This window comes from Aotus nancymaae, unplaced genomic scaffold (assembly GCF_030222135.1).
Source record: "Aotus nancymaae isolate 86718 unplaced genomic scaffold, 86718_ANA_hifiasm-v0.15.2.pri h1tg000049l, whole genome shotgun sequence".
Taxonomy (NCBI): domain Eukaryota; kingdom Metazoa; phylum Chordata; class Mammalia; order Primates; family Aotidae; genus Aotus; species Aotus nancymaae.
This window is the reverse complement of record NW_026988463.1, coordinates 28,562,377-28,589,792: the sequence shown is the minus strand read 5'-3', so window position 1 is coordinate 28,589,792 and position 27,416 is coordinate 28,562,377. Positions and strand designations below refer to the sequence as shown.

Below are 27,416 nucleotides of genomic sequence, written 5' to 3'. Positions count from 1 at the left end.
GAAGGAGAGAAACATGTCTTCCCTTATTTTCAAGAAAGGTTAATCTCATATTTCTAATTTGTATTTGTTCTTAAAACTGGGAGATCTAGGGGCATAATCTTGAATTCATGGACATGTGAATTCCAGCAGATGCTGGATTCAGGCACTTGAGGGTTGGCCTTGGACACACTGTGTGCACCTAAAAAGGGGTTTGTGGGCCAGATATGGTGGCTCACGCCTGTAATCCCAGCCCTTTGGGAGGCAGAGGCAGGTGGATCACTTGAGCCCGGGAGTTCGTGATGAGCCTGGGCAACATACTGAGACCTTGGTCTCTACAAAAAATAGCCAGGTGTGGGAGCACACGCCTGTAGTCCCAGTGATTCAGCAGGCTGAGGTGGGAGGATCACCTGAGCCTGGGGAGGTTGAGGCTGCATGATCATGCCACTGCACTCCAGCCTGGGTGACAGAGTGAGACCCTGTCAGGGTTTGTAGGGAAGTAAAAGGCAGAAGCGAAGGTGCTACTAAGAACTCACGCATGGCGGGCAGTGCAGAATTGGTGGAAGGACTGGTTTGTGCTACAGATACTGGCCCAGGTGATGCTATGCTCTGACTTATTCCTGTGTCCATGCAGGCAGAGATTATGACTGGGTGGTCCAGAAGCCTTGGTTGATGGAGGGACTAGGTATGAATTGCTCCTCCAGTTTCAGGGTCTGGGAGCAACCACAAGCCAGAAGTGCTCTAGGCACTTGTGTGGGAATTTGGGCAGGAAACTCTAGGAGAAAAGGTGCTATGGGTACAATTTCCTGAGGGTCATGTCTTGTCCTGGAAGGGGCGTGGCCAGTCAGTGCCTAGTGGGTGTGTTCAGAAGTGGGTGGAATTATGTGGTGGCAGCACAGTGGGGGCAGGACTCTGTTCTCAGAACTTCTTCCCTTTCTGTCCTCAGTTGCCTCTCCCTGGGAGGAACCATGGAATCACAGGACTATGTGTAGGGTGACAGCCTGTGTGCAGGGGAATAGAGCCTCCCTTCTAGAGACACCCAGAATCTCTCTCCAGCATGGGTCCCTGTGCTGTCTTTTTTCTGACACTAAATATGTAGAGTTTGCTGAACAACAGCCAATTCTCCAACACCAACTGGTTGTCCAACAACTCAATTCTGACAGCCCCCACAGAGGCAGCACAGACCCCACAAGGTCAGAGTTCAGTGCCATGACACCGTCCCCACTACAGATGCCAGTCACAATCCCCAGGGTCCATCTATACTTCAGAGCTACTAACTATAAACTGGGGCCTCCCATAATCCCCTACTCAAGTTCATTCATTTTATACAAGGACTCACAGAACTCAGACTGTAATTGCATTGGCCAGTTTATTATAAAAGATACAACTCAGCCAAATGGAAGAGATGTACGGGCAAGAGAAAGCGGTGGGGAAAGACGGGGTGGACAGTTAACCCTGGTAAGCAGCTGTGATGAAAGAAATCCCCCTTCCTTTGTGTTCTCCACGGACAGCTTACTGCAAAGAATCACCCTTCCCATTATGACTTAGATGATGCTCCCTGTTTAAGGTATCACAAAGCCACAGACTCTCCTATTTCCTTTTTTTCCCCTCATAAGCAATTAAAGAGTTTTGTCTTTGGTGGTCAGAATAAAATATGTGTTAACCAAACTCGCTTAAGTTTGTCTCTTTCTCCAGGTCCCTGAACTTTGTCCCACCCACAGCCTGGGCCAACAGTCAACCCCTCTTTATGCCCCGCCTAAGAACAGGCTGACTTGGGGGAAACATTCTCTGATCTGGGATCTGATTGTGCCCCAGAGTTGTGCCCTTCCCCTCCCAACTTTAATCATGTTTGCTCCTCCCTATGAAAGAAAGGCCTTTTCTGCCTAAACTGTGAGATCCATGAAAATCTTACAGTTGTGCTTTCCTCCTCGTGCAATACTCCTTTAGAATTAAGGAACTTCTTACCTAAATCCAGATGCTTTATTTGACAAAGTCAAGAAACAGCCCCAGGACACTAACAATTCCACCCTCAGAAAGAGCCTCCCACCCTCCCTTCCAGCCCAACCTCAACCACAACCGCCTGCAAATCCCCGGCTTTCCAGAACTCTGCAGTTTCTCCCAGTACAAAGGGCTCCCTCCATGGCTGCCGTGAACCTCAGGGACACCTGAAGGGGACATTCCCTAGGAGGAACTAACTGAGCCTTCAGTCACCTCCTTTTGCAGGCTCAAAAGAAGACTGAGGTCTTCTACTTCCCAGTCAGGGTTATTCCACACACGCACTTCTCCCTTCGCAGGCTCTGTCCCTCGGGTCCCTCGAGGTGGGCTGCCTTCTTCCCATCTCATTAGCTCTCCTCAAGCATCTAGTGAGCTCTAACACCTACCGCAGGATAGCAAACGTCAGGCTCTCCTCCACTCTCCCAGCACTGCACACCTTCTGGGGAGTGCTGCCAATCCCACCTCAACTGAAGGGACAGGGCAGGTGCCCAGCAGTCAGATGTTCAGTGACCTAACAGGTTTCAGGAAAAGAGCAAAATCACTCAAACACAGTTTCCATAGAAAGGAAGGAAACTGTACGGCATTAACACTTTATGCCTCAACAGGAAAAGCCGAAATACCTCTTTCAGACAATTAACATGGGATTTAATTACTTCCATAACAGCAAATCATTTAGTATACGCGAACACTTCTAGGCGGTGCCAAGTCCTGTCTCACAAAATTTGGCATTAAACTCGGACATCCAGATAGCTGTAGAATATGGAACACAGGTATCAACTGTCACAATTCCTCCACTCTGCAAAGGAGAGGACCTGATGTTTTAATGTATGTTTGTAATTAACCAATTAATCCAGCACACTTTATATGGAAATGTATTCGTTTTCTACAGCCATAGTGGAAGAGAGATTGTCCCTATTTCTTTTCCCTGGCAGCATTTAAAAGCTAAGCCCTGGGATTTTGAAATCGCTGCTACAGAGGACCCTAAACCACAAACCACGGCGGCAGGCTTCCCGTTTCACCAATCGCTGTTTGCCCAAATACACCCTTTAACGCCTCAAGGGTGACTCTATTAATTTGTAAAAGGAAAAAGGAGCGACTAGGGACCCCAAAGGGCACAGTTTCTTCCCACACCCGAATCGTACCCGCACCAGGGTCTCCCCTAAAACCCTCCAGTCCCCACGGCACAATCTGGGGAGACGCGGGGCTGCGGCGCGGATCTGCCCAGAGACCGCTCTGGCCAGGGCCGGGGTCGCCTCGTGGGGTTGAGACTGGACGGGACGCTCGGGGTCCCGGCTGCCGGCCCAGTAGTCATCGTGCGGCGGAGGGGACCGTGGGCCGAGTTGCGCCCGCGGGGACTCGAGCTGACCGCGGGGAGGCCCGGTGCCCCCACAGCGGGTTCCCGCCGCTTCCGACCGCCCCGCTCCCTCCTCTGCGGATACCCGATGCGGCACATTCACCATTTCCCAGTTTCCGGGATGTCCTGGCGTCTTAGCTACGGATCTCCACGTGCCTGCAGCTCACAGAGCAACAGAGGCTGTTTATTCTCAGACTGCGGAGCCGCCTGGGTCTCCCGGATCGAAGGACTCGTAACCAGGGTGCGGCGGCCCGAGCTCTGACTGCATTCAACAAAGGCCCCAGTGGAATCCCGGAAGCCGCCCCTGCTCTCAGGCTGCTCCTGATTGGACGATTTCCACCCCAGCGCCACTGATTGGGTAAAGCTCCAGGCCCCGCCCCTCATTAGTTCATCTTTTTTTGAACAGGACACAGGCTCTTTGAGGTGCGGCCGCCTGCCGTGGGTATTACAGCTAATTTTGGGGTGAGCTAGGACTTGAAATGCACTTGCTTTCCCTTACCTGGTTCTGCTTGTATAAAGCATTTTATTAGCTAATTAAGTTTAACAAGGAGGGCATTTGGACACCTTTAAAACAACTTTTAACGTTTTAGTAACACAGGAAAGACCCTCAATCCCATCCCTTAGCACCTCTCTCACCACACCTTACCGCACGGCTCAGGACACAACTGTGAAGACTGCAGAGGGAACTGCTGGGGGTTTGGGGAGCATGCAGGAGGCTTCAATGGCCAAGGCACTGGTGGCTTCACTTGAGTGTCACTTAAAATCTCGAGGTCAGGGACATCTTTTTTCCACTTGGCTCAGGGAAACTAACAGGCATGAGGATTGTAGTTTCTCTTTTCTGAATTTCCAGGCAATAAAGGACTATCGAAACATCCCAAAAGGCATTCAATTATAGATGAGGCTGAGGGGCTCCCTGCTCTGGAGAGGGATGGCCTGGCAGCAGCCATCAGCTGCAGTGAGCTGAGATAGCGTCACTGCAATGAGCCTTTAATTTGCCCTCTTGTAGACAGGGCACCTCCACACACCCGCTTCTTACTTCGCAGGCTCTGTCCTTCAGGTCCATTATGGTGGGCTGACTTCTTCCTATCTCATTAGCTCTCTACAGGCATCTAGTGAGCTCTAAAACCTATCCCAGGATGGCAAACATCAGGTCCTCCTCCACTCTCCCAGCACTCATGCCATCTGGGGAGTGCTGCCAATCCCACCTCAACTGAAGGGACAGGGGCCCCTGCCCAGTCAGACGTTCAGTGACCTAAAATGTCCAGCATGCCCAGGGCCTGGCCCCACAGCCTAGCACCCCTCCCCCACCTGGCCTTCACTCCAGCCTTTTTTCTTCTGTCACCAATAATGGGATGTTCACCTGTGCCACAATCCCATGAGTCTAGTGACTGGGCCAGGTAAACCCCAACTGAGTGCCTGTGACTCCACCCTCTTACCTCCCACTCAGGTGACAGTACAAGCATAACCTTCAATTTGACCTAATTTATACGTATTCCTCTCCTAGTAACCTGACAACAGCCCTCACAATCCAATGAGACTGGGGCAGCAGGTTTCAAAACCTCACTTTATTCCAATGTGAAATGAAGGCATGATGGTTTAAAAATGAGAAAAAGTTCATCAGCTGTGGGGGTGCTCCACTTGCCAACTATGTCCACTCCCTCTGAAACAAGGTATCTGGCGACACTATACCCATAAGCAGCTCTCTGCAAAGCCCCAGGCAGAGGTCATAGCCTAATGTGGCTCCCTCAGGCTCACAGGGTAGTAATCTCCTCCCACCGTCCAGGCTCCAATAGCAGGCACAGACAGGTGGAGAGAGGGTGCAACCGTGGCCTGTGGGGTTCCCCGCCACCCCCAGAGCTAGTCTCTGCAGAAGGTGCTGTGTGGCAAGGAGCGGGGCTCCACAGAGAGGTGACAACCCCTTCTGTGTCTGTAACCTTTCTCCAGGATCCATGATTGGGCCCTGGTTCCCCAGGTCCCTTACCCACCCCACCCTCCCTGTGTCGGGCAGCTCAGGTTAAAATGGGGAGAATGATATATTCAGACTGTAGACCCCAAGGTTATGTCCATCTAGGGTGCAGGGAGTGGAGGGGGGCAGTCAGAGCCTGTGGCAGCACCTCCTGCTGGGCTTGAGGGCAAACAGGCCAGGGCTGGGCACAGGAACATCTGGGGGACCACCACTGACAAACCCATCCCCCTTGGCCTACAGCTACTGCCAGGCCAACCATGATTAATAAAACCACTGCAGACTATCCTGCCACAAGACTGAAGTGCACCCCAACCCCCAGCCCTGCCACAGAGCCCTGGCTCCCCATCTTTTTTGGCTTACAACTTAGGCATTAAGCCAGGTTGGGCCTGGGAGTTGTGGCAGTAAAAGCAGCAGCCATAATATCAACCATGCAGATGAGCTGAAAAATCCCATCTGCACGTCATCCACTCAACTGTCTCGGGGCAATGTACAGGCTGGGAAGGACAGATCAATACTCATGCCCTCCACACCCCTGCTGGAAGATGGGGAGGCTGAGGGAAATACGGGGAGCCTGAGGGAAAGATGAGAAGGTCAAGGGGTCCCTCAGCTAGGAACTAAAGACTGTACACTCATGAGTCTTCAATTAGGCCTTTGCATTGCATATTCACTAAACCAGTGCAAAAGCATCTTTTAGGAGCGCATGCAAGCTGGGGTCCCAGGAGGATGGCAGGGGTGGAACATGGAAGAGGGGCCCACCTCCTCTTCTGATCTGCAAGCCTACCCCCTTCTCCTGGAGTCTGCATCACCGATAACAGGGCCGCTGACTGTCCCTGTATCTCCCTCTCGACCCCTGCAAGCTCGAGAGAGAAGGTTCCTTGGCAGCCACAGGACTGAGAGCTCAGTTCCTCTGGTCCAGCTGGCTCAGGCTCAGTGGCCATAGGCTCCTCAGCTCTAGCTCTGCTTTCTTGTTTTTGAGACAGGGGTTCACTCTATCACTCAGGCTGCGGTGCGGTGGCACAATCATGGCTCACTGCAGCCTGGACCTCTCCAAGCTATCCTCCCACCTCAAACTGCCAAGTAGTTGCAACTACAGGTCACATCACCACACCAGGCTAATTTTTGCACTTTTTTGTAGGTGGGGTTTCATCATGTTGCCTGGGCTGGTCTCCAACCCTTGAGCTCAAGTGATCCGTCCACCTTGACCTCCCAGAATGCCCTATCCCTGTTTTACTGGACTCCTGGAGCTGGTGGTGCTGCACCACCTCTGTTTTCAGATTCTCCTAGTATTCTGGCAGGAGAGGAGGTGGTTGACAGACTGGGCCAGGGCCGTCGGCCCCCCTCTAGCTTGGTTAAACTCCCACTTGAGACAGATCAGGGTCTGTGCCATATTCAGTGAAACGTGTGGAACAAGTGCTTCCCTCCCAAAAGCAAAAAGATCCCTAATTGCTGACAGTCAGGATTCCACACACATGACACAGCCTAGGGCCCAGCTGCCTCTCACTCTCACACCCAGTTCCAATCGCTGCACTCTGTGGCATCCCCACTACCAGATTAGGTATAGACAATGAGTGTGGAGCAGGGCTGCTGACACCCCTGGCTGACCAAACCCCTTTCCCACAATGAGGGGAGACAAGGCAGGAGGTTAGGGGCTCCCAAAGGCAGCACTGCTTGTGTCAGCACCGCAGGAGTCCTCAGGGCCTGCTCCTAAGGCACACTTTGCACTGGAGCGAGAGGCAGCTGGGGAAGGAATAAAGCCACTCCTTAGGAACTGAAATGGAAGATCACCAAGACATATTGTTAAATGAAGTAAACAATAATAACCTTCATCCGTGGCCTGCCACAATTTCAAAGGAAAAAAGGGGAGAAAAGATTACATGGAGTATTTCTGGAAAGATTCACAAGGAACTTCTCACCACTGGTTGCACTTTTCAATTTTGGGCAATGTCAGCATATCACATATCTTAAAAAACTAAAGGCCACCTTCTAAGTAGCAAGCTGTGGAGGGGCCTCAGTGGAGAGGAATGAGGAGGATGTCACTGATGACCTGGAGCTGCTGTAAGATGCTGGCCATGCTGGGAGCTGTGAACCGAGGGGCTGTCAGGATGAGCTGTGAGTGAGGCTCATCCTACTTAGGCTGGGTGGGAGCCGGGCTCCACCCATAGACACACCTGGAGGAGCAGGACGCTGGCTCTGCAGCTGACGGGTAGATTCCATTCATGGTGCGCTGCTGGGCCACGGCCTCCTGGGCCAGGCCCTTGAGGTTCTCACCCAAAAACAAGGGAGAGAGCAGAGGCAGGAAAGGATCAGCTGCCCACAGGTACAGTTCAGCCCGCCAGCCCCGGCACAGCCCACCTGGGCCTAATAGATGCTCTCAGCTTCCTTCTCCTGCTGCAAGGCCGACCAGAACTCAGCTTTGCTTTCACAGACCCAAGCAACAAGGTGGTGGCTGCCAGATCTCCCCAGAAAAGAAGAAGACAGCCAGAGTACGGAGGTGACGGATAGGGGGGCCCCATCAGGCCAGGACTCTCAACAGAGACAGGAATGCCTCTGGCTTCTGAAAAAGAGTTACCTGTGTGTACGACATTTAACATGGTCAACTCCTAAGCACGAAACAGCAGGAGCAGCAACACTCGGGAACTGTGACCTTCACAACCACCCAGCGACTTCCAAATGCTCCTAAGGAGAACAGCACAGCTCAGCTGGGCCACTGGTTTGACTGCTCCCTAGCCTGCAACTGACACAAAGTTCCCGATCTGAATCTGGGAGCCTGATGGCAGGGTCGGTAGGGGATGGGGAAGGGGATCTAGTGAGTGTGGCCAGAAGGAGCCCTGCTTCACTGTGCAAAGCTTCTCTCCTCAACGATCCAGCCCCAGAACAACCCAGGGTGCCCGTGCCCCCAACAGGGTGCAGCGGCTGCAGCTCCAACCTCACAGGGCTACTCCTCACCTGTGCTCCACAAAGGCATCCACCAGCTCCTTGTGCAAGCAACAGAAGCTGTGCCTGTAGGTGCAGGAGAAGGTGGCATGGGGGCACCCCTCTGGCAGCTCCTTGGGGGGTACAGTAAGGAAGCTGAGGTCAGGGGAAGGGGGCTCAGCAGGTAGAGAACACAGTGGCACCTATCATTGCCAGTGACGCCCTTGCCCTCACCAAGAAGAGCTCCGCCTCCTCATCGCAGTGGTTGAGCACACAGTGTCACAAAGTCTTGAGCAGCTAACTCATGCTCCAGCAGCTCCAGGCACCACAGGGGCCACACCACTGTTTTGCAAGGCCACTGAAGCTACAGATGATACTCTGCTCCTGGTCCCACTGCAGGATGCCAGGGATGAGGGGAACCTGACCCAGTAGCTGCAGTCATCCATCTCCACTGTGTCCAGCATGTACAGAACCTCCAGGTCCGCTGCACTGCGCAACTGCTCACCATTCAGGTCACTGGTGAATGCTATGGAGGCCACCACATCCCCAGCAAAGTCCTTGTAGTGGCCACTAACAACAAAGCCCAGACTGAAGACGATGTGGCTCCAGATGAACATCTGCAGCTTGGTCTCCTCACTGGGGCTGATGGCCATGATGATGCCCCTGACTACCATGGGGCCCCATGTGGCTGCCACCCTGAACCTGCTGTGTGCCTGGGAGGGGCCGAGACTGGGAGGGTGAAAGGCCACATCCACAAAAGCCTCAGGCTACATCCACCTGGCCCAGCTCACCAAGATGGGGGAGGCAGCCAGGCCTTTGGGAGCCAGGGACTCTTGCCTCGGTTTCCTTACATTTAGAGAAGGGCAAGAAAACCATTTTTTGAAAAAACTAAACACTTAAGGAGGCGCAGAGCTTAGTGGCTAACAAGGAGTGCGAGGGCTGGGGCAGGTTTGGGATCCCCCGGTCATGTGCCCGGCTAACCTGGGCAGGTAACTTCAGACCCAGTTTCTCACCTACACAACAATGATGACAAAAAGTACTGATATTTACAAGGGGACCAGAAGATTATAGGAAATGATGCTTATAAAGCACTTAGAACCATCCTGGTAAAGTTAGTACCCAAGAAATTACTTCTTCCATGATCACCTCGAGGCAGGAAGTTTAGGAGAGACTTTTTTTAAACAATTATTTTGTCCTCATTTCTCTCAGAAACAGCATTAATGACGTTTAAACCCCAGAGAGCTGAAAGTGCTACGTCAATGAGCCCCTGCCCTAGAAGGGCCATGCTGGGCACCGTGTGCTCGGGGAAGGGCCCCATGGCACTCAGTGGAGGGTGGGAAGCTGGATGGCCCTGGCCGCTCAGCCCAGATACCAGGCAGAGCCTTCTCCTCCCAGGGACTCAAAGTCTCAGAGGCCAGAGAAAGGTGCTGGGATGGTCTGCCAGGAAGCAGAAGGCTAGAAGGCCTTCAGGGCACCTGACAGGGCTGGGACAGTGCCAGCTTCCCTCGCTTCCCTCCTGTGCACAAGATAACTTTCCAGCAGGTGGCAGGTGGGTCTGAGGCTGTGACGCTGTCACTCACTCACCAGGGGCTTCACGCCTCTTGAACATGGCTCCTTCCTGCAGCAGCTGCTCAGGTCGGTTCTTGTTGGCAGGTCCCTCACTGTCTGCAGCTCCTCGTTCCAGTTCTGGGGCTGCAGAGGGACCAGGGAGGGAGACATGGGCTCAGCCTGTGCACTGCATCCTGCTCTGGGAAGTCCCTTCTCCTCCCTCCCCACGTACAGCCCCAGATTCCCCAATGAGCAGACCCGCATGGAGTCTCAGGGAAGTGCACAGAACCCCACCTGGCACCCAGGAAGGAAGGGGGTTCCCAGTGAGGGTAGGGTCAGGCCGCAGGCCCCTATGCAGGACTGTGCTCCTCACAGCCCAGCCTCCAGGTGCAGGCGACTCTCCACACATGCAGTCCATAGTGTGCTCCGTCACAGAGGCCATCCAGCTGCATGCCTGGAATGGGGTGACCCCCTTTTGAATGGGTAGTGCTAGACCTGATGGCAGGCAGGGGAAAGGGAGGTGGGGCCGCCCACCCATCTCAGGGCCCTGCCACAGGCTCTTTCTTCACAGAGGCCCGCACCTGCTCTGGGTTCTCCTGGCCCTGAGACACTGCCCTGAAAGGTGAGTCAGAAGCACATGGGTGCCGCTCCCAGGCTGCTCTCTCCAGAGCTGGCTCACAGCTCCCTAGAGGGAGACTTGGCCACTGGGGTCCTGGGAGCAGTTTCTTTGGGCAGAGGCCCTGAGTTCAAGCCAGACGAATCATCCCAGACCCCCATGTGACATGAGCCAGGGCAAAAGCAGATGGGGCAAAGGCTTCCCCTTCCCCTGCAGCAGGTGGAGCAGCTCCCCTGGGAATGGCTTAGGAAGCAGGGGTGGTGGGCTTGGGGTTGAATTGACAGGCTGGGGACCTACAAGGAGAGGATGAACCCTGAGTGGGTGCCCCTGGTGGGCTGGCAGGGACTCACCGGTTATGGTAAAAGCCCCGTGTGGATGTGGTGATGCTGCCTCACTGGTCCTCGTCTGTGATCATAAACAGGTACACGAGGTCCTGGTGCATCTTGCAGTTCCCAGGTCACAGGTTCCAGCTGCTCATGGTGGGTACCTTCAGGCGCTGCAGGAATGGCCAAGCATGAATGGGCCAGGCCTCCTGGTGTGTGGTCTTCCACCCCCACACTCCCCCCCAGGGACCCTCTTCTTTGCTCCTCCCTGGAGTCCCACCTTTTAGTCACGGTTCTGGGGCTACAGGGGACACAGTGGCTGTTCCTGGCTCCCTAGCAGGATGTACTTGGGTGGTGTGCAGCCAGTGGGGTACATCTCTAAGCCTTTCTGCTCCTGCCATCTGAGATATCCGAGGCTGGTGGTCAGCACACGGGCACCCAGGGCCAGCTGCCTCTATCTGTGGCCCTGGTCTGGGTTCCTCAGGCCCAGGCCCCTCCAGGTGGAAATGGCCTGGCCCTCAGCCCCCTTCACCAGCCTCTGGCCTCCTTGCTCCCTGCCCCTCTCCCATGTGCCCCATTTCTGGTCCCAATGCCTCCGCCCCTCCCAGGTCAATGTCAGTGAAGACACTCAGGAAGGACAAGGAGCTGGATCACCCGGGTCTGGGCTCCTGAGCAGTCTCAGATGCGGCACTCATCCCCGTGGGCCTTATGCACTGTGCAGGGCTCTGGCAGGAACAGGGGAGGGGCGGGTGCGACCAGGGCCCTGCACCCTGGAGCAAGACACCCAGCTCAGAACATAGTTGGCAAGGGAGTTTCATGGATGATTTTAATTTTCAACTTGAGGCTTCCATTTTCAAATTCCATCATGAACACATAAGCTGGAGTTTTGGTTTCAATACACAAAGGTACGAGCACACACACACACGATGGTTTGCTGGGGGCAGGAATCCATGCTTGCAAAGACCCTCTTGCCAGTTGCTTCTGAAGCACACACGGACCTCGGGGAGCCCACAAGGCCTCCTGTTTTCTGTGCACTGGTATCAGGTGGGCAGGGCCCGTGGTGCTGTGGGGCCCCTGCAGCCTCCCCTTGCTCTCCTGGAGCAGCCTCCATGCAGGGGTGACCTGAGAACTTCCTAGGGCTGCCACATTCAACCGCCCCCATTGAGTATCATGGGTTTTAATGGTCATTCTTTTGGGGGAGAAGAGAGGTTGTGATGAACTGTGGGCCCCCTTCAGCTACACACTTTTGCCACAATTGCTCTTAATAAGTACTCAGGCCCCAGGAACTGGAGTGCTTTGCCCCAGGGAACTTGAGTCTTTGGGAGCTTTTATTTGACAACAAAGCCAGGCTCCCCACACCAGCTGATGGTGCTGCTTGGAGCCGACTTCCGCACTAAGGACTGTGAAACTTTTTACTTTCTTTAGGAGACTAAGCATTCATCTTTTCAGAATTTAACTGAGCTGATTCCAAGCCCTAGTTTGGTACTGTCTGACTTTCTTTTCAGAATTTCAACTGCTTTTTCACCTCTGGGCCATGAAGGTAGAGTGCAGGTGTGATGGCCTGAAAAGCAGACCTGTGCTCCAGTCCAGCCTCCACATGCTCATCTGCCACATAGAGACCCCAGCCGGGGCAGTGAAGTGTGGCCCTGCCCTGCTTGCAGGGGCCCTCCCTGGGCAGGCCGCCCAACTTCCGGACCAACCTTCTACCACGTGGAGCACCAAGCCCGCCTGCGGCCCTGCCATGCCGTGCAGCTCTGAGAGGTGGTCCAGCGTGCTATCGCCCAGGTGCACTGAGAAGTGATGCAGGGACATGGTATTCATGGCCCAGGAACACTGGTGGATCTCCTGTACCATCTCCTGGGGTGACACCTGCCAGGGAGAAGGCCCAGACCACCCTGGTGAGAGGCCACATGGTAGGGAGCAAGGACACACCCCTTCCCCAGCCCAAAACACCTGGGTCCTGAGAATAAATGTCTCAAATACTCAGTTTCCCACTTTTTGGCTTTTACATTCCAGGCCCTGTCCATATACAGCACACCCATCCGCACCTGTATGCTTAAGTGCAGGACAGAGCCTGGCTCCACTGACTCTTCCCACAGCCTAAGAGCAACCCCAGAGCAGAGGAGAGGCAGAGGGAAGAAAGGTGGGAGGGAGAACGGCAGCCTTGCTCTTGCGCTTGCCTAGTGCCAAGGGCTGAGCAGCCCAGGGCAGATGGCCTTTTCCTTCCAGAGGGGTGCTCCAGGGCCCAAGCCTGTGAGTGGAGAGGACATGAGAGGGCCTTGCCCAGCTCCCCACCAAGTTACCAGCTTGCAAGTCCTCTGGGTTGGCTCTGTCCCTGGAGAACACCCAATACCACCACCACCCCCATGTGACAGATGGTAAGGTCATGGCCCAGAGAGAGGTGACTTGTCCGAGGGCACAGAGCAAGAGGCTGGGGTGTCCTGGGACCTGACACTCCTCACTCCTCTCCCTGAATAGGGCTCGTAGGCCCAGCTGCTAGCTGTCCTCTAGCAATAAGGCAGTGACCTGAACCTGGACTCCATTCCCAGGTCCACCACGCTAGCAGAGTGACCCCGGGCAGGGTCCAGAGCCCTCCATTTCCTGCCTACAGCATGGGGCCAGGAGGAGCCGGGGCAAGGCTGGGCTTCCCACCCTCATCCTCCCCAGCAGGCTCAGGCCCTGGTCCCCAGCTCCCCTCCTCCATTGTACCTGCAGGGAGAAGGGCTCAATCCTAGGGCCAGGATCTCCACAGAAAAGCTTGAATCCTGAATGATGACTTCCTATTTGGTGGCGGCATCTCCTGGCTTGGCCTCATCCAGCCCATGCTCCCGGGGCAGCTCAGCCTCCTCCTTCCTCCTTCACACTCTCCAGGCAGTTCCCATTCAAGAACATGAGTGATGGTGGCTCTGGGGGTGACAAGAAAGGCACTGAGTCAGATGCGCCTCGATGGTGAGGGAGGGCTGTCCACCTCACCCCTCCTGGGTGGGCATAAGTCTTATGGAACGGTGTCCGTGTGCCCTCCTGAGCCTCGGCCCCACAGTCCCAGCTCACCCTCAGCACACCTGCAGGCCGCCACCTTCTCCCTTCCACATCCCATGCCTCCCTCCTCCACTGCTCCTGGACCCATCACAGTCTGGCTTCTACCTAAGCTCATGCCCAAAGCACTCTCCCCACATCACCAGGGCCACCCTCAGGGCCAAGCCCCAGGGGCTTCTCCAGCCGAGACACATCCCTCTACTCAGCAGCACCCCAGGTCATGGCTCATTTCATCTTCCTCCTCCCTAACCAATGCCACACCCTCATCCCCCATTCTCCAGCTCCATCCTTTTCCACCAGTCCTGAGCTGAGGTGTGTTAGGCTCCAGCCTCTCCTCATTCTCACCTCACCCTCTCCCATGGCTTCAAAGGTCCTCCCATTTCCCAGCTCTCATAGGCAAGCCTGGCCTCGATCAGGCTTCTCAGATCAAAGGAGACCGCTGCCTCCTGGGCATCAACATATGACTCTCCCTTCAGTATCACGGAAGGCTCATCCTGCAGGGATGAAACTCACCTTCCTCCACAAGCTGGTCTCTGCTCTGCAAAGGCCCCATTCCTTATGAAGTCACCCACCCTCATTCTCCCATCTCGTATTTCAACAGTGCCACTTGGAACCCTTCTAAGAAGCACACTGCTCACAAAACCAAGCTGCTTTTTTTTTTTTTTTTTTTGACACGGAGTCTTGCTCTGTTCCCCAGGCTGGAGTGTTATGGCATGATCTAGGCTCACTGCAAACTCCGCCTCCTGGGTTCAAGCGATTCTCCTGTCTCAGCCTCCCAGTAGCTGGGATAGGCACACGCACCCACCATGCTTCGCTAGTTTTTGTATCTTTAGTAGAGACAGAGTTTCATCATGTTGGCCAGGCTGGTCTCGAACTCTTGACCTCAGATGATCCACCTGCCTCGGCCTCCCAAAGTGCTGGGATTACAGGCGTTGAGTCACCCGGCCTGGTCAAAATCAAGCTGCTTAAGCCAGTGCTCTCAGGCACCAGCCTAAAGGCAACCCCAGCTCCTGCCGCTCCTCCACTGAGGTCTACATTCCCCAAACCACAGAAGCCTGAGAATACCTGACACCTGCCCTCTCACCTCTGTGCTTTTCCATGCTGCCCCGACATCCCATTCTGTTGGACAAACACTGACTCGGCCTTCAAGGCCTAGGTGAAATTGGCTACAGGTGAACCACTGCTGCTCACCTGCCGCCCATCCTCCTTCCCAGAGATCAGTGGAGCCCCAGGAGGAGGGAACTACATCTTCTGATCTATCCACAGCCTCGACCTCCAAAGTTTAGATGTGGATGGAGTAGAATAAAGGCAAACTTTTTATTTTGCAATTTGACCTTGGCTCTAATGGTCAGACTGCATCTGCTTGAAATCTACAATAAAGAGCAAATAGTTGACAATGTTGTGAATTAGAGGGGAAGCTGGCACTTGAGAATCAGGAAAGGAAGTGAAAATTTAGAATTTTACTGCAAGCAGTAGAAGAATTAGGTTGGGGGAACAGGGTGGTGGATTTGAGACCCTACTTGCCATACATTTGGAAAATGCAGGGAAAATCAGTCCCCCTGTGGGGTGTTAAAATAATTAAATAGGAGGCACTTACACTGAAATGGCTGTAGTGCCCTGGGTTTCTACCTAAGAAAACCAAAACGTAACTCATGCATTTCTTGTAAATAACTTAAAGGAAAACAAAACAGTTTTAACCAACCACAAACCACCAATTAACCTTTGATTATATAACCAGCAATTTCGGTCCGGACAGTTCAAATAAGGGGACTGCATAACTGCAGCCAATCAATTATTGAATTGGTTCGCTTCCTCATGCACCTTATAAAACCCTTTCCTTCAAGCCCCTCAGGTGGACCCCAAACCACAATTCAAGGTTATGGCTTCCTGATTTACGAATCGTTATTTGCTCGAATAAAATCTTGAACGTTTTAACCAAACCCAAGTTTAATTTTTAACACAAGAAAGAAGGACCAGGGATCCCACGGACCACACCTCCTCCTAAGCCCTAACCCCGCACCCCGAGCCGGGTTTCACCCTTAAGGACCCTCCCGTCATCGCCGCACAACGTGGGGATACGCGGGGCTGCGGGCGCGGGGCTGCCCCGGGCTCCAGGCAGGGCCGAGGTCTCCTCGCAGTGACGGGACGGAACGCCCGGGGTCCCAGCTGCCGGCCCAGCCGCACCGTGGGACCTAGGAGAGTCCGGGTCCAGACTCCAGGGCTGCCCCGGGGAGGGCCGGGTCCCCACCGGTTCCCGCCGGCCCCCTGCCGCGTCTCGGGAAGCTTGGCCCCGCAGACTCACCGACTCTCGGCTTAAGGAGCGCCCCGGTATCCTCTCTACGGACCTTAGAGTACCTGCAGGTCGTGTGGCAAATGAGGCTGCGGAACACAGGAGAAAGAGCAGCCGAGACTAAGCACTGAAGCTCACCTGTGAAAGGGAAAATCCAGCCGAGAACACAGGAACTGCTCCCCCTTTTCCGGCTGCGCGCCTGATTGGACAGGCTCGACCACGGAGCCGCTGATTGGATAGGGCTCCAGGCCCCGCCCCCTTGCGCCCTGAGTGACAGCAGATGCTATCCCAGGTGTGGCTGAATGAGGTCTGAATGAATGATTGTTGTCTGCTGCCCTGTCTAGGTGGGGCTGACTTCCTGTGCTGGGCCCTGGAGCTGCCAGGAACATTAGCATTTAACCTTACACATAAGATTACATCAGTTTATGAGTATGTATTTAATATTTAAAATTGGAAATTATATAATAACGATTCTTTTAAAATTTCAGATTTCATTGACTTCATGGCCTCTGGTCCCTTGAGGAGGCAGCTTGAGATTTGATAAGGGAGGGAGTCCTCTAAGTCAGAAATGTCCTATAGGAATAAAATGTGATCCGCATGTGATATTTACAGTAGTCTAGTGGCATCATGAAAGGAAAACAGGTGAAATTGATGGTAATACTTAAACCCAATAGATCCAAAATATTATCACTTAAATATGTGAGCAATATAAAATTATCAATGAAGGTGTTTGGGTACTAAATCTTCTAAAGTCACTCTGTATTTAAACCTCTAGCACATCTCAGTTCCAACCAGCCCCATCCGAAGAGCTCAGCAGCCCCACGTGGGCAGTGACTGCCGCATTTAAGAGCAGCTCTGAGGACCCTGGTGAGTCTAATCTCAGGGAGGTCGAGGGCCTGGACCCCCTTTCCTGCCAGAGGTGAGGGAACACCCTCATCCAGCCCATCTCTCTCCTTGCACCCAAGGGTGGGAGAGGCAGTGCCCAGTGAGAGAGTTGGGGCTGCAGTCAGGAGATGTCCACAGGTCGACCACTGCTGCCCACCTGCTGCTGGGCGGGGGTCCCTCACCCTTCCAAAGGTCAGGCAGTGAACGAAGAGTGTAGGGCTTCAGGAAGAGAAATCTGCCTTCAGATCTGTCCACAGCCTTGACCTCCAAAGTTTGAATGTGGAGGGAATAAAGGCAAACTTTTTATTTTGCGATTTGCCCTTCACCCTGCTGGTTAGGCTATGGCTGGCTGTTTCCTCCTGTGGTGTGGGGACTGTGTGAGTTTAAGCACCAAGCATGTCAACATACATTTCGGTGTAACTTACCCCATCTAACAAGAGGCCCACTTAAATAAAGGGAAAAGGAAATCGATATCTACATAGTGCCTTCTGTTTGGCAGGTAACCAGTAGTAACCAACCTGTCATTTGAATCCTGACTGCACAGGTGTATATATCAGTTAGCTATTGCTGCATAAAAAACTACCCTAAACCTTATTAGTGCATGATTGGGATGGTCAGTCATTTAGGCTGGACTCAACTGGGCCATTCTTCTGGTCTTAGCTTGGCTCCTTCAGGCATGTGTGGTCAGCTGCTGGTTGACTAAGTGACTCTACTTCTGGGGGTGAGCTGGCTGTCAATTGGGGCACCTTGGTTTTCCTCCCCATGGGAGCTCATCCTCCAGCAGGCTAACACGTGCTTGTTCTCATGGAGATGGCAAGTTCTAAAAGAAAAAGCAGAAGCATTCAAGGCCTTTCATCCCTAGACCCCAAACTGTCACACTGCCATATTTATAGCTTCCTATTGCCTAGAAAAAATAAGGCCAGTCCAGATCCAAGCATCAGGAAACAGATTCTGCTTCTCTGTTGGAGCAGCTGTAAAAGCATATTCCAAAGGGCATGGATACCAGAGGGGATGCAGAATTGCTGCCATCTTTGCAATCTGTATCATTCTGTCTTTTCTTACGACAAGTTTTATATAACTGTCCCAAGTCAAGGAACTCGTCCAAAGTGCTACAGCTACTAAGTGGCTGGACTGCGACTCAGGATCAACTTTGCCTGACTCCAAAGCCCAGGCACCTCCATAGACCTGACAATTCAAGCAGATTCCCTAGGCCTTTGAGATCCTGAAAAGTGACTCTTCCGCAGTAGAATAAAGGTTCTTTTGAGATGCTCATCCTTCTATCACAATTGGGAATAATCTCCACCAGAGAATGCTTCTGAAATGTATTGGAAACATATAGAATATTTTGGCAGAATGGCTGACTGAGTTTAAAAAATCAAGGCGTAACTTTTCATTTCTTATCATAGGAGAGATTTGAAAGCACATATAATGCACTGAACATGTGTGCAAATTACTTTTATCCCCATTTAGGCTGCTTATGATTTTTAACACAGACTAAATCAAACTACTGTTTCTGAAACAGCCTTTTACTCTGAAAACAAGAGACACAAAGGTAGATCTGCCGAGAAGACATCTCCTCCTGCCTCAATTTAGCCCGACATCTGAGTATGCCTTAAAGTGAGCCTTTGATTTCTAACAAGTCAATCTGTTTGCCAAGACCCCAATCAGATGATATGAGTGCTTCAGCTACTTCATCCTCCCAGAAGGTTGACCAGAGAGATGGAAGCTCTGGGTGGAATGGTGAGATGATCTGTACTAGCAGGTGGGCAGTCATAGATCCATAGGTGAGAGTCATTCATTAGGTGGGGTGTTTTGGGGTCCTGATATTTATGACACAATTAACATGCATATTACTAAAAGTAAATTATAGAACATTACAAATAATAAATCTATATATAAACTGAATGAATATATCAGCAATTACAATTTTTTTTTTTAGATGGAGTCTCACTCTGTCACCCAGGCTGGAGTGCAGTGGTGGGATCTCAGCTCACTGCAACCTCCACCTCCTGGGTTCAAGCAATTCTCCTGCCTTAGCCTCCCGAGTAGCTGGGATTACAGGAGTGCACCACCATGCCTGGCTAATTTTTGTATTTTTAGTAGAGACAGGGTTTCACCATGTTGGCCAGCCTGGTCTCAAAATCCTTACCTCAAATGATCCACCTGCCTCGGTCTCCCAAAGTGATGGGATTACAGGCATGAGCCACTATGCCTGGCCAGCAATTACAATTATTGTTATTCATCATTTTTCTAGGTGTGATCATTATTATTACCACAATTAAAAATAGTAGTTGTAGTTGCTGCTGCTGCTGTTGCTATAAAGATGGTGATAAAAACATCAAGAAGACTCTGCTGTCTCCTCCACCTGAGGCATCAGGGGCTGCTGGCTTGCTAGTTTGCTGCATACTCTGGGCATCTTTCATGAAGCCGAAGCTAAACAAGAGCCTTCAGGCTCCTCTATGACAGAAAGAGCCTAAGACAAGGCCAAGAGCAGTAATCCTGTGAATTTGAAGGTGGCAGGTAGGATGGTCCTGGGGTGCAGTTGATGGTGAAGAGGCACACACCACTTAGTGAATGAGTGGAAGCCTTTGGTGAAAGGCAGAGTTTGTCCAGGATGCTGATCAGATTCTACTTTCACTGATTGGTTCTCCTGGGAGCCAATCAGTGAAATAGACACATTTGCACAGCTGGAAATGGAGGACAAAGATACAGTTGATGTGTTCCAGATGCAGACAGGAGTGTCTACTGAGAACACACCTGCTGCTTTACCCTAGAACTCTGTTCCTACACACCAAGCAGACGTTCTCATGTGGAAAACTGCAGTATGGTTCCACCACGTCTGGCTGGTCCTGTATCCCTTTCTCTACTCTTCACTTTCCCCTTCCTCGTTCCTTTACCGTACATCAATTACTGAGTGTAGCTGCACAAGCGTACTGATGATTTTGTTTGCTTGCTTGCTTGATTGTACTGAATGACCAGCAGTTTGTGTTGAGTGATTTCCAATGGACACAAGGTGAGGGAAAACACTCCCTTTCTCCACCAGGGGACGCTCACTTACCTCTTGTCTCCATATTTCAGGACTTTAACAGCAACAAAATAATGATCCTTAAGGCTTGGTGCAGGGAGAAGAAAAAACCATAACAATCTTTGCATGCATTGTTTGATTGGAGAATTTTATTTTTTTTTTAAATAGTCTATTGCAAAACTAAGGACAATTTTATAACTTTTAAAATGTTGCTGTTACCCCTAGGGCAAAGCTGTCCTTACGCAGGACTAAGTGACACTTAAAATAACAGAATGAATCCCAGATATGTTCCTCTTTAAATCCAGCATCTGGTTGTTTAAACACACATCTTGTGTAAAGTAAATAAATATATATGTGTATATAGATATTTTGAAATGTATGTAAATAGAAATGGGAAGTGAAGTTTCTCTAGCCACCAGTGTTGGTTGGACTGAAAATGAGGAAGAAGGGGTTTCCATCTGCAATAAAATTGAAGCCCTCAAGGAGCCTGGGAATTGGCCACACCCTCTGAGACTAGCTCCCTCCTCTTTTGCCTGGGGCAGGGTGCCCTGTGAGAGTTCCATGTCCTGCTCCAGAAGGTACATGAAGGGTGGGAAGTTGTCTGTCTGAAACTCAAGTAGACAGCTTTGGCCCAGGGCCATCTGGAAAGTATTACTGGATTCCCCATAAGCTGCCAGAAAAGTCATATAGGTGAATTGTTCTTGGGGGTCAGTCCATGGGAGACACCAAGCCACATTGCACCCTGGAGAGAGGGCAATACATCTAATGCAACTGCAAACTACAATGAAGCTCTTAATCTCTTTTTTCCTTTCTTTTCTTTCTTTCTTTCTTTTTTTTTTTTTTTTGAGACAGAGTCTCTCTCTGCTACCCAGGCTGGTGTACGGTGGCATGATCTTGGCTCACTGCAACCTCCACCCCCCGGGTTCAAGTGATTCTCCTGCCTCAGCCTCCTGAGTAGCTGGGACTACAGGTGCACACCACCATGCCCAGCTAATTTTTGTATTTTTAGTAGAGACGGGCTTTCAACATGTTGGCCAAGATGGTCTCGATCTCTTGACCTCATGGTCCATCCACCTCGGCCTCCCAAAGTGCTGGGATTACATGTATGAGTCTTGGCATCTGATCTTTTAAAGACAATTGTGTATCATGAACCTGAATGGACAGGCCATACTGTAGGACTAAGAGGCAGGCCTGGCAGATGTTCTTCAATGCCCTGCAGGCTTGGCACACTTCAGTCTTCTTGAAATGCATGTGGATCCCAGGATACCAGCAAAACACTGTGAATGGCCTGGAATAGATTTTTCCATTTTTGTCTCATACTTTTCTTTGGTCATTCAGATATATGAGTTTTCTCCAAGACATGTCTGACATAGAATGGAGAAGTTTGCATCTTCCCAATTTTGCGTATTTTTAGGTATTGGGACCAAGAAAAGTCACCAACTTGAGAGGGTCTAGAGGGAGCGGTAGCATTTGAAGTGGGAGCCAGGACTGCCACACTTCTGTCAGCCCAGCTCTTCTTTGTGCCCCTGTTCTTGGACCCTGGACAATTGCCCTTGATGCTATGGTTCCTCTTTCTTGACTCAAAGTGAAACTCTCTTCCAAGGAATCCCCATTCTTGTAGGAAGGTCTGGATTTCCTGATGTCTCCAAGGACTGGCCTGGAAGGGACAGAGAAATGTGCGTGCACCTTGAAACTACTCACAGTGTATGTTTGAGTGGTTTTCAAAGATCCCCTCTATGCCTCCAAGCCCTAAGTATGCTCTTGTATCTGTTGGTGGGAGATGATGAAACCTTAAACAAGAAGGGCAAGAACTAGGATCACTAGGAGAAGTAACACCTAACCTTAAACTCATGGACATGTTAGGAAGCACGTCTGGATATTTATCATGCTCGATAATGGATAAAGGCACCTGAAAAGTGAATGAGTGAAAGGATCTTCAGGCTGAGTATTTCTTATTTCTTCCCTGGAAGGGTTCTTCCTTTGTTTCAGGCATAGCGATCTTCCCTGAGGAAAGACCTTGGGTCACTTGGTCATCAGGGATTGCTTGGCAAAAGCTCCACATATAATGAGTCATATATCCATCATCTATAGATCTGCATTTGTTCCCAAGAATAAAAACTCAGGTCTACCAAGAGTGACTGAGGCTAGAACAGAAAGATTGTGGCTTGGTGGGAGAAGAGAGCTAATTCAGAAAATTAAAGAAAAAAGTATTCTAACATGAGACCATCTCTGTATTTATGCCTTGCCTACGAGTTGATTAAATATGGGAAATCACTGTAGTGAAAATAATTATCTAAAACTCTAACTACCAGGAAATGAACTACAATATTTGTGTCACTGTAAAGTAATAGAGAATTATCTTAGTCCAAAATTAATAATGAAGAATTTCAAAATCAATTTGGAGTTTTACTTTCTGTATATGTGGAAGAACAAAGTCCAGACTCCCTCTGGCATCAAACAGGTAGAAATCCAAATCCACTATGAGACCCAAATGTGCCCAGACCCTGGAAAGTATCTGATAGAAGCACAGGACAGTGACCTGGAGGCTGAATCCAAGGGAGGGGATCCCCTGGATGCACCAGCTCAGAGCCTGTAGAGAGCATCCAGGAGGCAGTGCAGGGAGGGAGGATCCGGGCAGAGCTCTGAGTTAAGGAAACAGGGTTGAAAATATTAGAAAGGCGGCTGGGAGACACAGGGCTGAGTACCCTAGAGGAGGAAGGGGTGACTGAACTAGAGGTAAGACTGGAGAGTAGAAGATTGGGGGTCATTGAGCCATTGGCAGATACAAGGGCAATTACCAATTAAACAAATTTGTCCCAGTGAAAAAGGGAAAGGGAACCCTGCCTTTTCCTTTCAGAGCATTTTTTTAAAGAAAAATTTTCCTTATGAGTTTCTTCTCTGTCCCTTTGTGATGTGTGGAAATCTCTTCAAAAGTTTAGTAGCCTCTTGCCAGCGTCCAAGCAGGACTATCTTTTCCAAGGCTGGGAGCCATCTCTCTGAAATGGAATCATTAAAGGATAGAGTTCCCATGAGAGCGTAGGAGCCCAACTTCCACCAGTGACCGTCTCTAACTTACTAACCTACTCCTGCCATAAACTAGGAGACACTGATCTTGTCATAAATGTGATTAGCGAGCACAGTGGCTACCCTTGAGGGACATGTGAAAACAGTGTTGTCAAGTCCCTTCCTTTAGGACTGGTGACTGTTTATCTCGAGAACATGCATGCACTGGTTGTAACTCCCTGGCTATGCACAAGTGTGGGATTTCCTTCTTTCTTGCAAAGCGCTAAGTTATTGCCTCTTTTGTGCATCAAAATATGGTTTAATGGTTCTTCAGTGAAACTATTTTCTTTCTCTTCTGTCTCTCCAGAGAGATTTCCTGGGTTCGCAGGAGATTTTGTTGCAGTCATATTCTCCACCACAGACAGGGCACATCACTGTGCCAGAGGGAAGCTCAAGACCTGAGTGGCAGCATCTCTCCCCGCTACCGCAGCCAAGGCCCCAGTGCCCAGGAAGAGATGCCACCACCTGAAGTAGAGTCTCAGATGGCGACTTAGATCAGTAATTTGGTAACTCTGCTTGGATAATAGGCAAGCTAGAGATGGCTCAGTTTAATTCATTCACAACTAAGCATTTCTGCTCTGGAGAAGACAAGACTAGACATACAGTCTCTATTCTTCCCAATAAGTACAACTTAAAATCCCTGGACAGTATACATAAAACAAAATGGAAAAAAGCTCTAAAAGATACATTATTGGCCATTCCAGGTGAAGAAAATGAGGTCCTATGACTTTGGGCCTAAGGGTATGCTGCAGAACATTGGCAAATTCAGGAGAGTATGTCATGGCCCTAAACAAGTAGTCAGTTTTTCAAATATTTGAGCCATATTTGGGATGGCAGCACATATGGCAGAGTCACCTTATTCAATTCCTGATAATCAGCTTTCATTCCCCAGTTGCTTTCATGTTTTGGCACCAATGACACCAGGCTATATTATGGGCTCTGTGCAGACACACAAATCCCACCCTCTCTCATTTCTGAATAGTAGCTATCCTCTTGTGTGCCCTGGAAGGAATTATTGTTTGATACACACCAACCGTCTTGGGTGGAGTAACATCACCAGCTTCCATATGGATTCCCCTCAAAGCATCCTCACCTGGAGACAGAACTTGCCTAAGCCTGCTTCAAGGGCAGCTCCCAGGAGGGTTTCAATACCCAACAGGTGCTGTGGGACTGGGGCTCACCAGAGCCAAGCTCTTTGCTATGTTCCAAACAGAGAAATGAATCATTCTTTCCACGTGGGCCTCTGATCTCCCTCAGTGGCCCTACATTGAGGGGAACCTTGGACTTTATGTCACATTTGGGGCTGCGGTACTCATTTCACTCTCTGATTCTTCGCTTCCAACAGTTGGGACACAGAGCCCCTGCTGCCCAAAGCTCCCCTAGCGCCAGGACTGGAGGTCATGGGCTCCCCAAATGCCTCTTCACAGAGGCCCCCTGTTTTCATCTTATCCTCCACATGAGCAGCTAACAGAGTGGCCCACAGTGGCAGAGTACAGATCTCTCCGTAGCTGCAATTCCTTCTGTAACTTGAGAGCTTGCTCTCAGCCACCAGCTGAGAAAAGAAAGAAGCACTAAACCTCAGGGTGATAAGTTCAAAGTATGTATTACAAGAACCAACACACAGAGGGGGCTACAGCGTATCCTCCCAAGGGACAGTGAGCTGGAGATGTTCTTCCTGGGTATGTCCACAGTGAGGAGTCTGGTTTTGGAGTTTATATGAGGGCTTAAGAAATTTGGCTTAGGACCAGGGCTAGTATCTTTCAGGGTTTTGAGCAACAACTTAAACACCTTTATCGGTGCCTGAGAATGTTCAAGGCCCCGGTTTGGGTTTAAACCATGAGGGGGAAACATGCAGCTGGCCACCTCACAGAGCGGTCAAGTTACTCTGCAATTCTCAATCAGGACAGAGAAAAAATGAGGGAAAACGGGGGAGTCAATGTTATCCTTGGTAGCAAGAATTAATCTCGGGAAGTGTGAGTCATTCAATTTCTCTTTTTTAAGATTGTTTTACAGTATTTGGTTTCCCGTGCATATTCATATTGTTTTGTTTTATTTTGTTCTTGGAGAGTGAACTTGTGAATTTTTACAAAAAAAATAACTGGGAATTGGAAGGTATTACATTGAATCTGTAGATTAATCTGTAAAGTGTTGTTATCTTAGTATGAAGTATTTTTATCCTTGAAAATTTGATAGCTTACAATTATTTCAGATCTTCTGTGACTTATTTCAGCATTTTAAAAAGTGAGTGTAAAATTTTTGCACTTCTATTGTTAAATTTTTTCTAAATATTTTTTTCTTTTGATGCTATTATAAATGAAATCGTATTCTTCATTTTATTATATTTTCATTGTTGGTTGCATTTATTTAAAGTACAATTGAATTTTGTATGTGGATCTTGTATCTTGTGACTTTGATCAATTTGTTTATTAATTCTAGTGGTATTTTAGTGAATACCTTACACATTTATATATAGAAGATTCTGTCATCTGTAATAAAGACAGTTCTATTTTTCATTCTCCAATCTGGAAGATGTTATTTATTTTCATTGTATAATTTCTCTGGCTAATACCTCTAGTACAATGCTGAATAGAGGGGTAAAAGTGGAATTCTTGTCTTGTTCCCAAGCTTATAGGTAAAGCATCCAGTCTTTCACTATTAAGTGTGATGTTAGCTGCAGGTTTTTCATAGATGCCTTTCAGCAAGTCTCACAAGTTCTCTTCTATGAGAAGTTTGCTGGAGGTTTTGCAATAAATGGATGTTTGATTTTTCCATTTTCTTTGTGTATTTAAACTGTCACTTTTTGTCCTTTACTTTAGTAATAGTGGGCATTAACCTGTTTGACTTTTGGATATTAAGTTGCAGTTTCATTTGTAAACACTTCTACTTGGTCTTGGTGTATATATTGGTTGACTTGCATATACAGTCAACTAATATTCACAATGGGAAAGTAATAAACTCATCAATACATGGTGGGAAGACTACAAGTCCACCAGAAAAAAAAAAAAAAACACAAAATTGGACCCATCTCTTTCATTACACACAAAATTCAACTTCAAATGGCTTAAAGCGTTGCCAGGGAAGCCAAGATGGCCAGCTAGACACAGCGAGAAAGAGCCATTTTATGTTGTTGGCTTTCATTTTCTAGTGTTTTCTGAGGATTTATGAGTCTATATATATATGGCATGTTGGTCCATAGTCTTCTTTCCCTGTCATGATTTAGTCTGGCTCTGGTATCATGGTATACTGGCTTCATGGAACAAAGAGAAAAACGTTTCTCCCTCTTCAATTGTTGAAACGTTTTGTGAAGGATTGGTATTAATTATTCATTAAATACAGATAGAAGTTTTCTTTTTTTACCTTGGAATATTTTTGCAATCTGCCCATCTGACAAAGGGCTAATATCCAGAATCTACAAAGAACTTAAACAAATTTACAAGAAAAAAAACAAATAACTCCATCAAAAAGTGGGCAAAGGATATGAACAGACACTGCTCAAAAGAAGACATTTATGCAGCCAACAAACGTATGAAAAAATGTGCACCATCACCGGTCATTAGAGAAATGCAAATCAAAACCACATTGAGATACCATCTCACACCAGTTAGAATGGCGATCATTAAAGTATCTGGAGACAACAGATACTGGAGAGGATGTGGAGAAATAGGAACACTTTTACACTGTTGGTGGGAGTGTAAATTAGTTCAACCATTGTGGAAGACAGTGTGGCAATTCCTCAAGGATCTAGAAAGAGAAATACCATTTGACCCAGCAATCCCATTACTGGGTATATACCTAAAGAACTATAAATCTTTCTATTGTAAAGACACATGCACACATATGTTCATTGTGGCACTGTTTACAATGGCAAAGACTTGGAACCAACCCAAATGTCCATCAATGACAGACTAGATAAAGAAAATGTGGCACATATACAACATGGAATACTATGCAGCCATTAAAAAGGATGAGTTTATGTCCTTTGTATCGACATGGATGAAGCTGGAAACCATCATTCTCAGCAAACTGACACAAGAACAGAAAACCGACCACCACATGTTCTCACTCACAAGTGGGTGTTAATGAGAACACATGGGCACAGGGAGGGGAACATCACACACGGGGGTCTGTTGGGGGGGTGGGGAACCTAGGAGAGGGATAGAAGGGGATGCAGGGGATTGGGGATGGATAACATTAGGAGAATACTTAATGTAGGTGGCAGGGGGATGGATGCAGCAAACCACCATGGCATGTGTATACCTATGTAATAATCCTGCATGATCTGCACATATACTCCAGAACTTAAAGTATAATAAAAAAGTATTTTAACTAATTTTTTACTTATTATTTGACCACTCGTATATATATTCATATATTATTATATTCATATATATTTTTCTTATGTTTGCTTTTATAATTTTTATCTACT

At 49.5% G+C, this 27,416-nt stretch overlaps 1 protein-coding gene across 4 annotated transcripts in view; it reads right to left on the bottom strand.

Annotated features, from left to right (window-relative positions):
• LOC105729257 (zinc finger protein 723-like) overlaps positions 1-16,198 on the bottom strand; it is a 54,185-nt gene extending 37,987 nt beyond the window's left edge. The window contains exons 1-5 of one of the 4 annotated variants that reach the window (XM_064362698.1): positions 16,156-16,198; positions 13,401-13,597; positions 10,719-10,864; positions 10,047-10,206; positions 9,789-9,896 (exon numbers count right to left, since the gene is read on the bottom strand). In XM_064362698.1, the coding sequence (XP_064218768.1) occupies positions 9,789-9,896; positions 10,047-10,194 (256 nt within the window). In that variant the 5' untranslated portion in view covers positions 10,195-10,206; positions 10,719-10,864; positions 13,401-13,597; positions 16,156-16,198. Of the gene's footprint in view, positions 1-3,428; positions 3,635-9,788; positions 9,897-10,046; positions 10,207-10,718; positions 10,865-13,400; positions 13,598-16,029 lie in introns of those variants that run through there. The other 3 variants (XM_064362697.1, XM_064362700.1, XM_012469924.3) reach the window with 3 other exon arrangements.
• Positions 16,199-27,416: the final 11,218 nt, after the last annotated feature.